The sequence below is a fragment of the Euprymna scolopes genome, chromosome 15, assembly GCF_053919585.1.
Source record: "Euprymna scolopes isolate OS-2025 chromosome 15, ASM5391958v1, whole genome shotgun sequence".
Lineage (NCBI taxonomy): Eukaryota > Metazoa > Mollusca > Cephalopoda > Sepiida > Sepiolidae > Euprymna > Euprymna scolopes.
This window is the reverse complement of record NC_136496.1, coordinates 91,192,266-91,204,217: the sequence shown is the minus strand read 5'-3', so window position 1 is coordinate 91,204,217 and position 11,952 is coordinate 91,192,266. Positions and strand designations below refer to the sequence as shown.

Below are 11,952 nucleotides of genomic sequence, written 5' to 3'. Positions count from 1 at the left end.
ACAACAGAATTCAGGACAAGGAAATGTAGATTGCTGAAAGCAATGCACAGAATATGTATAGAAAAGAGTTATAGAAGGTTATCACAATGCAAATGTTTTGTTAAAATGAAATTATAAAACTTCCTAAGAAGCATCTTGAAAAGTTATGGTTAGAAATTGGGAAGGAGTTGGAATTGTTGGTATTTTGCAAGTCTTTGAGAATTGACATTTTATTCAATCATGTTTTTTTCCTGAACTTTATTTTAAAAATGATGTTAACAACATTAATAGCTTTATAAACAGTATAAAAATGGATTATTGTGGTTGGCACGTGAAGCGGCATGAAAATAAGCAGCCATGGTTGGCATGCGCCTGCTGCAGGGAAGCAGTGGTGGACAAACCTGGAACCCTTCAGATACGGGAATAACATGAATATGCAAATTTAGATGCTGCTGGGAGTGGGAGAATAAATGACAGAGTTTTTGCTTGACATATGTCATTTGGTTTTTGGACATCATCTTGTTCGTATTTCGATTTTGTTGTTGATTAGAAAAAAAAAGAAAAAGAAGTACTACTGCTACTTATGTGAAGAGGGAACTTATGTATTGTGGGAAAATAAAAGAACACAAAATAATATGGCTCAAGTTTTCACTTTTATAATTATTATTATTATTTCGTTTTTTAATTCAAATTAGTTTCTATAGGAATTAAATACAACATTAAGTCACATAAATTATAATCTTTAAATTATAAGTTAGGAGAATGCGCACACACACACACACAATAATAAAAAGATTATGGATATTGAATGGCTATAAAATTGCAATTATTGCTCTTTATATCAAGTGACCACAAACAATTCTCAATCTTAATATAACTAGAATTATGCATTCCGAATTCTAGTTAAAAAATATAAAGTTGGTTTTAATGCCAATATGTAGTTAAAACAAAATAAATTCTTAAAATGATTTCCGACGCTATTGTTTACCCATTTATTAATTTTTTTTTATTATCGCTTATGTTTGAATTCATCTTTTGAAACATTTGAATCTATGACATAATGTCAAAGATATAAATAGAGCTTAAAACATTACCATAACAAAATAATTATAAGAAAAATCTAAATAACTTAGTAGAAAGTCAGACTGAAGATCTGAAGGTGTCGGTTTCCAGTCATGGCATCTGCTATATCCGTTGTCAATTTATTATTTAACATTTCTTAAAGTAGTTAAGATCTATGATATTTTGAAATGAAACAATTATGTTTATAAAAAAATGTGACTAACGGATGGATAAAATCTCTAAGATACTTTGCATCAACTGCTCCTGATGTTAAATACTAAATTGTCTCTTAGTTTTACATACTAATGTTGCATAAGAGACCTCTGGTAAGAGGTTAAAACAATAAATTTGGCCAGAAAACGTAACCAAGGGTCACGTGTAGACTCTTTGTGTGGTCAAGGACGGCAAACAAAAAAGTCGGGCACAAGTCTAAGAGAGCCTGGGAGATGATGTTAAAGCGAGTGACCACATTCTTGTGAAACAATGCCGGTTGGAAATCGTCATTCTAGGCTACATAAAAAGGGACAACCAGCGAGAGACATGAAACAACAACACGAGTGCAGAGCAACACAGTCATCTATACACCATCCACCAACCCTGTCACCCGGCAATCAGATTTGTCAATCTGCCATTAAAAACATTAATGTACAGAAATAAAAAAACAAATATTTTTATAATCAACTGCGTGTGTTCTCTATTCCACTAACAGGTGTTTAAGTATTTTTAAACTAAATAGACTTAAACGAAATTGACGACTCGACCATCCTCATCATCATTTCATCATCAGTGAAATGTAACCTAATATATATGTAAGAAATGGGGAAAATTGGGGATGGTAAATAAAAGTGAATAAATTACAATATTTATTGATCCATTCAAATCTAAACAAGGAATTATAATTTTTCAAATTATAATTCCTTGTTTTAATTTTTGATAAAATCAAATAAATATTTTAATTTATTTTATTTTCTGCATCCTATTTCTTTAATTACTCTATCTAGTATATTAAATTTTTTGTTATAACAACAGTTCCAATTTTAAAGATATTTAGCTTTGTAATTCTCTCTCTCTCTCTCTCTCTCTCTATCTCTCTCTCTCTCTCTCTCTATACAGAGGTTGAAAAACTTCCAAGACTATATATATTATTATTATTATTAAGTTTACGACAACAGAATATTCTATGCATTGTTTTGTCTCTCGAGTAAATATCCGTTGAATATTTATTTAACAGAGTGTGGATGCACATACACAAACGCCAAATCATGTGCAAAGAAAAAGACACTAACAAGAGCGTGAATACAAACTGACAATCACGTTAGAAGTGTGGGTGACGTCACAGCCATACTGAGAACACACATGGAAAAAGAATGTTGTTACAAAAAAAAAAAAAAAAAAAAAAAAAAAAGGAGTCAAATTATTACTTATCCTGCATCCCTTGCAACGTAGACTGCATACGTGTTGGGTCTACATGTGTACTACATTACATATATACTTGAGCGTCAAAACAATAAGAATATTCTGTTGTCCTGGTCCTTACTATATAATTTTTTTTTTTTTTTCTTTACTCATGTTCACCCCTTACAAAGCATATCGCCACTTGGACATAAAGGGGCTACTATTTGGGGTCTAGGAAAGATTAACAAGATATTTTCTTATGTTACATTTAAATTTCTGCACATCAGTTCAGCCAGGGAAGCAGGCAGCAGGAAGGGAATTCCAAAGTCTACCTGTTCAAGGGAAGAAACTATTAGAATAGAAAGCTTTTTAGCATTTAGGGAGAACAACAGTGAAGGGGTGAGATCTTATTGCTAAGCGGGTTTGTTGGGGATATGTACGTCGAGGGGTCAAGGTTGAAGGGGTACAAATGAAACGAGTTCATCAGAGTACATTCCATTAAAATATTTGTAAAACAGGCATAGTGATGCAACATTGCGGCGATGGGACAGAGGCTGGAGCTTAGTTGATAAAGTGGGATCGATTAGATTAACAATTCTTTTTTGGACTTTATCTAAGAGGGAGAGACTAGTGGTAGATGCATCAGCCCAGATGTGGCAACAATACTCCATGCATGGGTGAATGGTGGCTTTGTAAAGATACAGGATACTCTCGGGTGTGAGTAGTCTTCTAGCTCGATAGAGGGAACCCACCTTCTTTGCAATGTCCTCTGTGTATTTGTTCCAGTTCATATTGCCTGTAAATGTTAGGCCGAGGCGTTATATTTATTATACTATTAACTGCGATTCCGACAGTTCCAGAATCAGTGTCAAGTAATTGTAAATAATTTATCTCTTTTGTAGAAACATTTCATTGGACGGTTCAAAATGCTTTACTCAGATTTATAGGAGTAAAGTTTGGAAAATCTATCGAGTTAAACAGATAGAAGTTTGGAAAATCTATCGAGTTAAACAGATAGAAGTTTGCCTACACAACCAAAAAAGCGTGGGCAGTTTTATATTTATAAAGAAAATCATTTTTAAGCGATTAATGGGAATTCATAGGCATTACAACATAAATTTGGTAAGTTGCTTTGATTTTTTTCCAAAATGGTGGATGAGAGCGACAATAATTTAATACTCATAAGATTTGATATTTTTTTTATTTGAAAGTAAAACTACTTAATCAAATTACATGATTTTTGGAATATATTTTCGTTTCATTATGAGCACATACATCATACAGATTTTTCTTTGTTATTCTGTTTAACATAGGGAGAATTCTGGACAATAACCATGTCAAATGCAAAAAAAAAAAAAAAATGACAATTGTAACAGAATAAAAAAAGAATTAAAAAGTTGTTCATACTTAAGAGGTATTTCAACAGCTGGACTAGAGGCACAGCTCTCTGCGGAGTAACTACTACGTGAGCCATGGGACTCTGTGCTGTCTGAACGGAGTCGGTGGCCCACATATGGATAAGAATCATAATGGCTGAAAGAAAGAAAAAAAAACTTCTCTTAAAACTCTGTTAAGATATGTTTTAAAAACTTCATTTTACTGTACATTCTTTCAATTAATTGGAAGTTCCCCTGAAGATGAGAAAGTTCAAGGAAGATAATTTTACTAAAATTAATTATTTTTTTAATAGTTGAACACCAACATGTCAATAGATTTACAGAAAATGTTGACAATTTTTACTGAACGTTTTAATATTGACACCTTTCTTTAGAATATTTGGATTTTTTGGGATTTTTCGGGCTACTGACCTCGTCTTTAGTATTATTTTCACAAATATTTAACATTCTTCAGGCACATCTTGTCGAACTTGGGAATCTTTCTATCAAACTCGCAACGTAGTAAATAGAATTCTCGATAAAGTTCTGTTGTAAAAGTTACATGTTTGGAGATTGAAGATTCCATCTTCAGAGTGGGCGACACTCAAAATACAATTACAAATTACTTAGGTCTTTTACTCAGCCATGACTAACAGAACAAGAGAATTCTATCCCCATGGATTAAATAAAGGGTTCTGTTTGAAATTCCGTGCAAATTCCTGAGTTCAACAGAAAGACTCTATAGTTCAATAAGATACACCTAAATTCAAAGGTTACATCGATAGAAACATTGTGAAACTAACACTCAAGATGAGAACAGTAGTCAAAAAAATTCAAATAATCCGGATATTTCTTTAAAAAATTAATTTTAATCTCGTTCCGAAAATACATATTTGTTTGCATAACCAAATCTTGACAAATATGTCTATTTTTTTTTTTCTTTCTATTTTTAAGAAATTCAAAGATATTTTATTCAATAAATACAGAATTAAACATTTCACAAAATGTCAGTTAAATAGAAAAGTTTATGAAAATGTTTTCCAAGCAACAATTTTGAAAAGTTTATATTCAGGACATCAAGAAATAGAGTTAGATGCAATGGAGAAGTACATATTAATTGCTGTAAATATGTTTTCATACTTTAATCTCTCTCTCTTTTTATATATATATATATTGTGTAAGCAAAAACAAGACTTCAAAACAAGGTGTTGGTGGCAACAAAAAGTGTATTTCAATTTATGTTACAATTGTTTCCATGATCAGTTCGACAATTTCAAGCATTATGTCGTTTGAAAATTTTCAAAACCAGCATTTCTTCAGACTTTATGAATAAGCACACTTTTGGCAATGGAGCATTTTTTTAAGAGAAGGAAGGACGGGGGAAATCCCTAGCTAGAAAGGCATGCAAGAAACATCTACCTATGCTTAATTATAAAATTTGATAATTTTGTAGCTTACTCTTTAAGTCAACCTTTTTTGGCTTAAAACTCATTGGTATATGAAAATTTACTGAATTTCACGAACTCAGTATAATTACATACAAGTCTATATATATTTTATTTTATAGTGGGATTTAGACCGGAAGTCAAAAAGAGCAAAGTTTATTTTAATGTATTAATACTTTAAAGGAACAGTGCTCATAGTAATGTAGATATATAATAAGCCCAATAGGTATATTTATCCTAGAGCTATATTACTATTGAGGATAAAGATTAATAATTGTTAGTTATGAATCAGTTTCAAAAAGAGAAAACAAAAACAAATTCGCTTTTGCTTTTGTTTTCCCCTTTTGAAACTGATTCATAACTAACAAGTATTAATCTTTATCCTCAATATATATATATATATATATATATATATATATATATATATATATAACCCATTAAAAAAATTAATATATATATATATAACCCATTAAAAAAATTAATATATATATATAACCCATTAAAAAAATAATATATATATATATAACCCATTAAAAAAATTAAAGTTGAGCCATCTTTAGAGAATTAAGAAAAAAAAAAAATCATTCAACTTTAGCGTGAATACGACAATCTGACTCCCAGTTGTTGAATACTCTCTCTGTTTACATGGCATTTATAAGCACTTAATTTCCTTCAATTCTTGTGTTAATTGCTGGTGGCTTTAAGGTAAAATGCTAATCTAGGAAATCAGGATTGACTTTGAGTAGTGATTATCACTTCTTACATTGATGATTGCCCAAGTATGAAACACTAGTGTGTGTAGGTATAAAAAAAAATTATAATATTTGAAAAATATTATCATTTGTTTGTCTCGCTTTGCTTTTTTTCTTTCTTACCTTCCTGGACTTGAGCTAAGTGTAGGGGTGGCCGACGTCATGGAAGACGATTTGTAACACATACTCTGTGGCCGCATCTTCTCACTGGTCAGAGGAGGCATTCTATTCTTTCTCGGACTGTAAATAGACAAATGAAGATAATTTTAGATGCAGTTACAATTAACTTTTTATTTTTAACCTAACATGAACCAGAATGCATTTCTGAAACGTTCATATTTACAAGTTTTTTTGTTTTTTTTTGCAGTTTAATAAGCAATTCTTGATGTCATATAGATATAATAGAATTGTGAAAAATAATAATGCACAAAACAATTCAATGGCAAATCGGTTTCATTTATTCATTTTTATTTATTTATTTTTTTTTTTACACAGATCAATCATATGGGGATTCTATGCTAATTTACCCCCCACCCCACCCCAAAAATGCAATGATTTTTTTTTTTAAGTGATAACATGCAAACTCTAAAAAAAATTTGATGGTAAACAGAATTTGAATTTAGGATGGAGGATCAGTTTTGCATATAAATGTAAAATTACCATAAATTTCCAAGCCAGCAGTTTTTAATTGGACACGCTTTGTAACGGTATATAACCGAAAAAGTTGATGTGCACTACCGATTTCTAATAAATGCGCAAAAAGTCAACAATTTCTATAAAGTAAATTGAAAAACATAAATAAAATGACATGCCTTCCTTTATCGTGCCACTAACTTTAAGTCAAAGTGGCAATAAATCCCCGCCTCAAAATAAACAAGATTTGACTAAAACCGAAAATGATTACACGTCTTAAAATGCTATCTAGTCAGAAAGTATATGAACATTTTTTGCTAATTTTTATGTTAAACTCTAAAATATTTTCTATTTCTTAAATTTTTTACCAAATGTTTTAGTGGGTTGACATGTATTCACCTCCGAAAAAATATTTAATTTTTCTAGCATGGTGTTTTAGTATGTACATACCATACTTATTGAACACAACTGTTATTTAACACAGAACTGAATGGCATTTAAGATTTGTATCTTATCCAATAGTATTAGTGCATGAATGATTGTAAAATATCAGATTAGATTTGAAAAATTAAGAAAGAGATGAAAAGAATAAGGAAAGAGAAATGAAGGAAAAAGAAAATACACTTCAAAATTTGTGTCGACCAGAATCGTTAAGAAAAAAAAAAAATTTTTTTGACAAGATTTGTAAGAAATGTTTTATTGATTTTGCTCTAAGAAAAAAAAATTAATCTTTTAAAATAATTAAAACGAACATTATTATAAGTAAATAAGTCAGCTTTATGTTTTATTTTTAATTAAAAAAATTACTTTTTACTTATTTCATGATCTAATAGCTATGCCTCCATTCATAATCAGGTTGGGGAAATAAAAGGATAGCCGCAAGGAAGGACAGAGTTACTTCCCTTGTATCATCACGTGAAATGCGTGTGTGATTTCAAGTCGTATGATTTTTTTTGGGGGGGGGGGGCTAAGACACCGTTACCTCTCGCTTTTATTTTAGAAAATTTGTTAAAAATATTTAAGAACTGTTCACAAAGACAAAGGTCTTCTAAACAAGGAAGAGTTATTGTGAAACAAATATTTTTTGCGTAACAAATAAGCATATAAAAATAGTACATAAGTCAATGATTTATGGATGGAGGAGGAGGGGGGGGTCAATTTATTATTATTATTCAAGGTTATCACCTGAACAAAACATTTCCAAAATTGTTTTACATTTTAAACCAGGTTTTTTTTTTGTTTTTTTTTTTACTTATTCCAGAAAATTAATAAAAAAAAGTCAGTTTGGCGGACGTTTAGAAAATTGCTATAATTTACACTTTTCTCTTTTATTTATTTACGTTTATCTCATCGATTACAAACCTAACTTTCAGATTAAAAAAAAAAAATGTGAAAAAAAAAAAAAAAAATTTATGACTTCTCATCGGGGATCAGTTTTCAATTATAACGTTCTACTAAATTGAATACGTACTTTGTGTCTCTCACCGAGAAAAATATTGCGACTCTCTCACTGACCGGTGATTTTTCCCAAAAAGGGAATTTTCTCAACCCCCCTTTCACCCCCATCTCTCATCTATCTTATCTATTTCATTTAGCGTTGGAAAAAAAATGTATGACTATAATTATTTAAAATAACATATTTAAACCAAGTTAATATAAACTAAACAGAAATATTATTTGTATCAAACGCTAAAAGTTAGACTCGTTGAATTTTCAGATGTAATTCATAACCCAACTTTGTATTCATTTTTTTATTTGAATTGAATATTTTGGGAATTTTTTCTGACCTTAAAATAGGACATTACTGTGATATTCATTTTTAGCATACTCAAAAACCTGTAAAAATCGTCATAGAGTTGGAAAGAAAGTAAAAAATTTACCCTATTCCTCTTTAAAAAAAAAAAATTTACCCTATTCCCCTTTTTAAACAAAAAAATAAATAAATAAATAAAAATTTACCCTATTTCTCTTTTTAAACAGAAAAAAAAAATTACCGGTCACATGAGAAAGTTGCAATATTTTTCTCTGTGATGGTCACAAAGTATCTGTTCAGTTTAGTAGAATGTTATAATTGAAAACTGACCCTCGACGATAAAAGTCATAAATTTTTTTTTTTTTTCAAAATTTTCTTGTTATAATCTGAAAGTTTGCAATTAACGTGAAAAAAGAAAAAAAAAATGTGGAATTTAGAGGTGCGGTCAATTTGCTATACACCCGTTTTCAGTTTAAATTAAATGTATGAAATTATGGGTAACAAGTCCAGAGTTCAACGTAATAAAAAATAAAAAAAAGTTTGAATTGTGATGTCTCTCTTTATTAAACATGGCAGATTAAAACACATCTCGTTTTTTCATAAAATTTAATTTTCTTAGTTAAAAATGACTACTTAATTAATTTACATGATTTTTTCAGTATTTTCTGAATAACCATTCTGTCCTCGGTCAGAGAAGAACAGATTTGAGGTAATTTTTATTTCAAAATAATCCCCCCTCCCCCCCATCCTTGGAGGAGATAGATTTTCTCCATAGTCAACACTAACCTTTAACTTTGCAATTGCGTGTTTTGTGTGTAGAGGTTACTTTTGGGAGATAAAATATGAAATAAATAAGTGTAAAAAAAAAAAAATTTTTTTTAAATTTTTTTTCAAAATTAGTTTATTTTATGTAAACTTCGGGCTGGAGTAAAAGTGTAATATGTTTTGTCCTCAGTCAGAGAAAGAGAAACTCTTCTTGCCCAGGAAAGATTATTGTATTTTTGTCTCATTCAGTATACCCATTTTTGGAAAGCTGGATATCCCCACACAAAAAAAAAAAAAAAATCTAAAATTGTCCTTGTGTGGAGGCAAGTAAAATCGGGATTCCATGGAAAAAAGTTATTTTCTTTGATTTGAAAACAATTTTTCTGAATTGTCTCAATACTTTATTAATGTTTGGTTTCAAGAATAGCCGTGTATTTACTAGGAAAAAATATCAACAAAATAAATAATTTTCTTGATATTTTTTCTATATATGCATGCAAACGTACGTGACGAGTTAAGTGTATACTCCTACTATTTATAGCTGTATGTGCGCGTGTGGACAACTGTTAAAAACTTTTGGGAGCCATTTTGTAATTGTTAAATCTTTTGTTACCAGATCTTTAGTATAAATTTGTCCACCTTACACGTGTTTCGTATTTTAGTTTCTAATAAGAAGAGAACACGAATGCCTACTGGACATTATCCTTGAGTATCTAAGATCTCTCTGTACAAGGGTTTGTCAGGACAAACCGGCATGAGGATACTCCTCCCCTCCCATGAGTAAACCCTGACTAAATAGTCCAAATAACATAGTCTTCACTGTCCAAAAGATCTCTTGGTAGGATTACACACCAGCTTATATGAGGATTGGTGTACATTCTCGCAGTATTATGGTAAGATCACTAAGCTGGACCCTCCACCAGACTAGATGAATCCTTGTCCTGGAATCTGGTAAGACAAGGAGACCACAAGAAAGATATACTATGATATAATGTTCTCAAATTCTTTACAGATTCAATATTTGGCAGGTAAAGGAGAACTGTAATGAAATATTCGAATATCTATGCAAGTCATATAGGGATCAACTTTGAGGACATCAACTAAAATAAAAAAAAGACAAAAGAAGACGTCTACAACAAATGAATCAATAATTTATGATGAAGATACATTGAACTTCCTTTGAAGATTATAACGCTGGGTATGGGGCAGCCAAACCAGCTGCCAACATTGCCCCGCTTTTTATTGAAACCAACCGAAAGCTCTTTTTAGTATCCTCGCCGTTCCCTCAAGTGCAATTGTCTGGACCTCTTTTGCACTTGGTTCACCAGGAATATTAGTTAGGTAGGACTTCAAGTTCTTCTTCATAAGCCCTGTGGCACCTATGATAACTGGTATGATTGATATCTCCTTAAGATTCCAGTTTCTTTTCATATCATACATGAGATCTTGATATTTGGTCTGTTTCTTCCTTTGAGCTCCGTTCAGACCGTCATCATTAAGAATACTCACTTCAATCAAGGTTGTAACTCTCTCTGACTTATTTCAGATAACTATGTCAGGTTTCACAACAGCATTTTCAAGGTAGGTGGCTGTAGGGATTACATGATCATAATGTATGGTATATAAGTCATTTCCAACTGTTCTTTTAGGTTGATGTTCCCAAGACTTGCTGCTACACTCAATGTTTAATTTGAACTTAATGCATTTTTTGTTGTTGTTTTACATAAGTTCATTTCGTTTTCTTGGCCTTCGGGCCGGGATCAAGGTGTAGTATCTGTTCCGGCAGGTGCTGCAAGCTGTGACTGGCAGGGACCAGATGTGGGGGCAACCCCACATGCCTGACCATTAACCAGCTCCCATTTCCCACCTCTCGGGAGCTGGTCCCCTTTTTCCCTTCCCCCTCCCTTCACTCCTCACATTAAAAATTGGCCTTGTGCCTAATTTGCTCGGTGGGGGAGCAAATAAATACCATCTGTTCTTCAGATGCTGCACTTCTATTTCTTGATCTCTTTCAGTGGAGGAGAAATCCTTCACGACTGAGACAATTTTTATTTTTGTACCTTTTCTCCACGTTAAAAAACGACCCTGGTGTCTAACTCTGTCCCGTGGGGAGGCATAGTAAATAAGTACATCAGTTAAACGTCAACATGACAAACCGCCCCCTTAAGTAAGACACTAAGACAAAACCCATAATACTAATGATTACTACAATACTATCTCATTGATTACTGTACACACAATAACCCTTATCCCTGAGTGGCCTTCGGACCTTGATAAGCGGTGACCTACATGTAAAAAAAAACAAAAAAAAAACAAACATGTTCTTTATAAGCTATACTAATATTTGAAAGGAAATCTTTAAAAAAAAAAAAAAATTGAATCCATATTTGTACATTATCTATCAGATGTCATTTTTCGTTGAATTATAAGATAAATTTTACAGTCTGAAACCCATACTTAGGATTAGGTCATACTTTTGTCACCATGGCCAAGTAAGTTGCAAACAATTGTTAATATGTAAATTAAAAGATGGACACATAACTTGCCTCCTCGTCACTTGAATCAAGCAGTGCCGATTCAGGAGAGGTGTGTTTAGAGATTGTGCCACCCTTGCTTCACCATTGCACGTGCAGTCATCTTTACAGGAGGTACCTATTGTCTCTCAAAATTGCATGGTGGCCATAAAATGTAGTATTGGCTTTCATGTTTAAGTAGATAAAATACTAAACCCATCATCTTTGATGAAGTATAAAATTTCCATATTTTGTAATAATTAATCAAATTTTGCCATC

The 11,952-nt window shown here is 31.6% G+C and overlaps 1 protein-coding gene across 1 annotated transcript in view; it reads right to left on the bottom strand.

Annotated features, from left to right (window-relative positions):
- Positions 1-11,952, bottom strand: part of LOC145293983 (uncharacterized) — a 245,865-nt gene that overhangs the window by 22,512 nt on the left and 211,401 nt on the right. Inside the window, exons 6-7 of the mRNA XM_080140875.1 lie at positions 6,133-6,249; positions 3,844-3,969 (exon numbers count right to left, since the gene is read on the bottom strand). Coding sequence (XP_079997001.1) covers positions 3,844-3,969; positions 6,133-6,249 — 243 coding nt within the window. The remainder of the gene's footprint in view (positions 1-3,843; positions 3,970-6,132; positions 6,250-11,952) is intronic.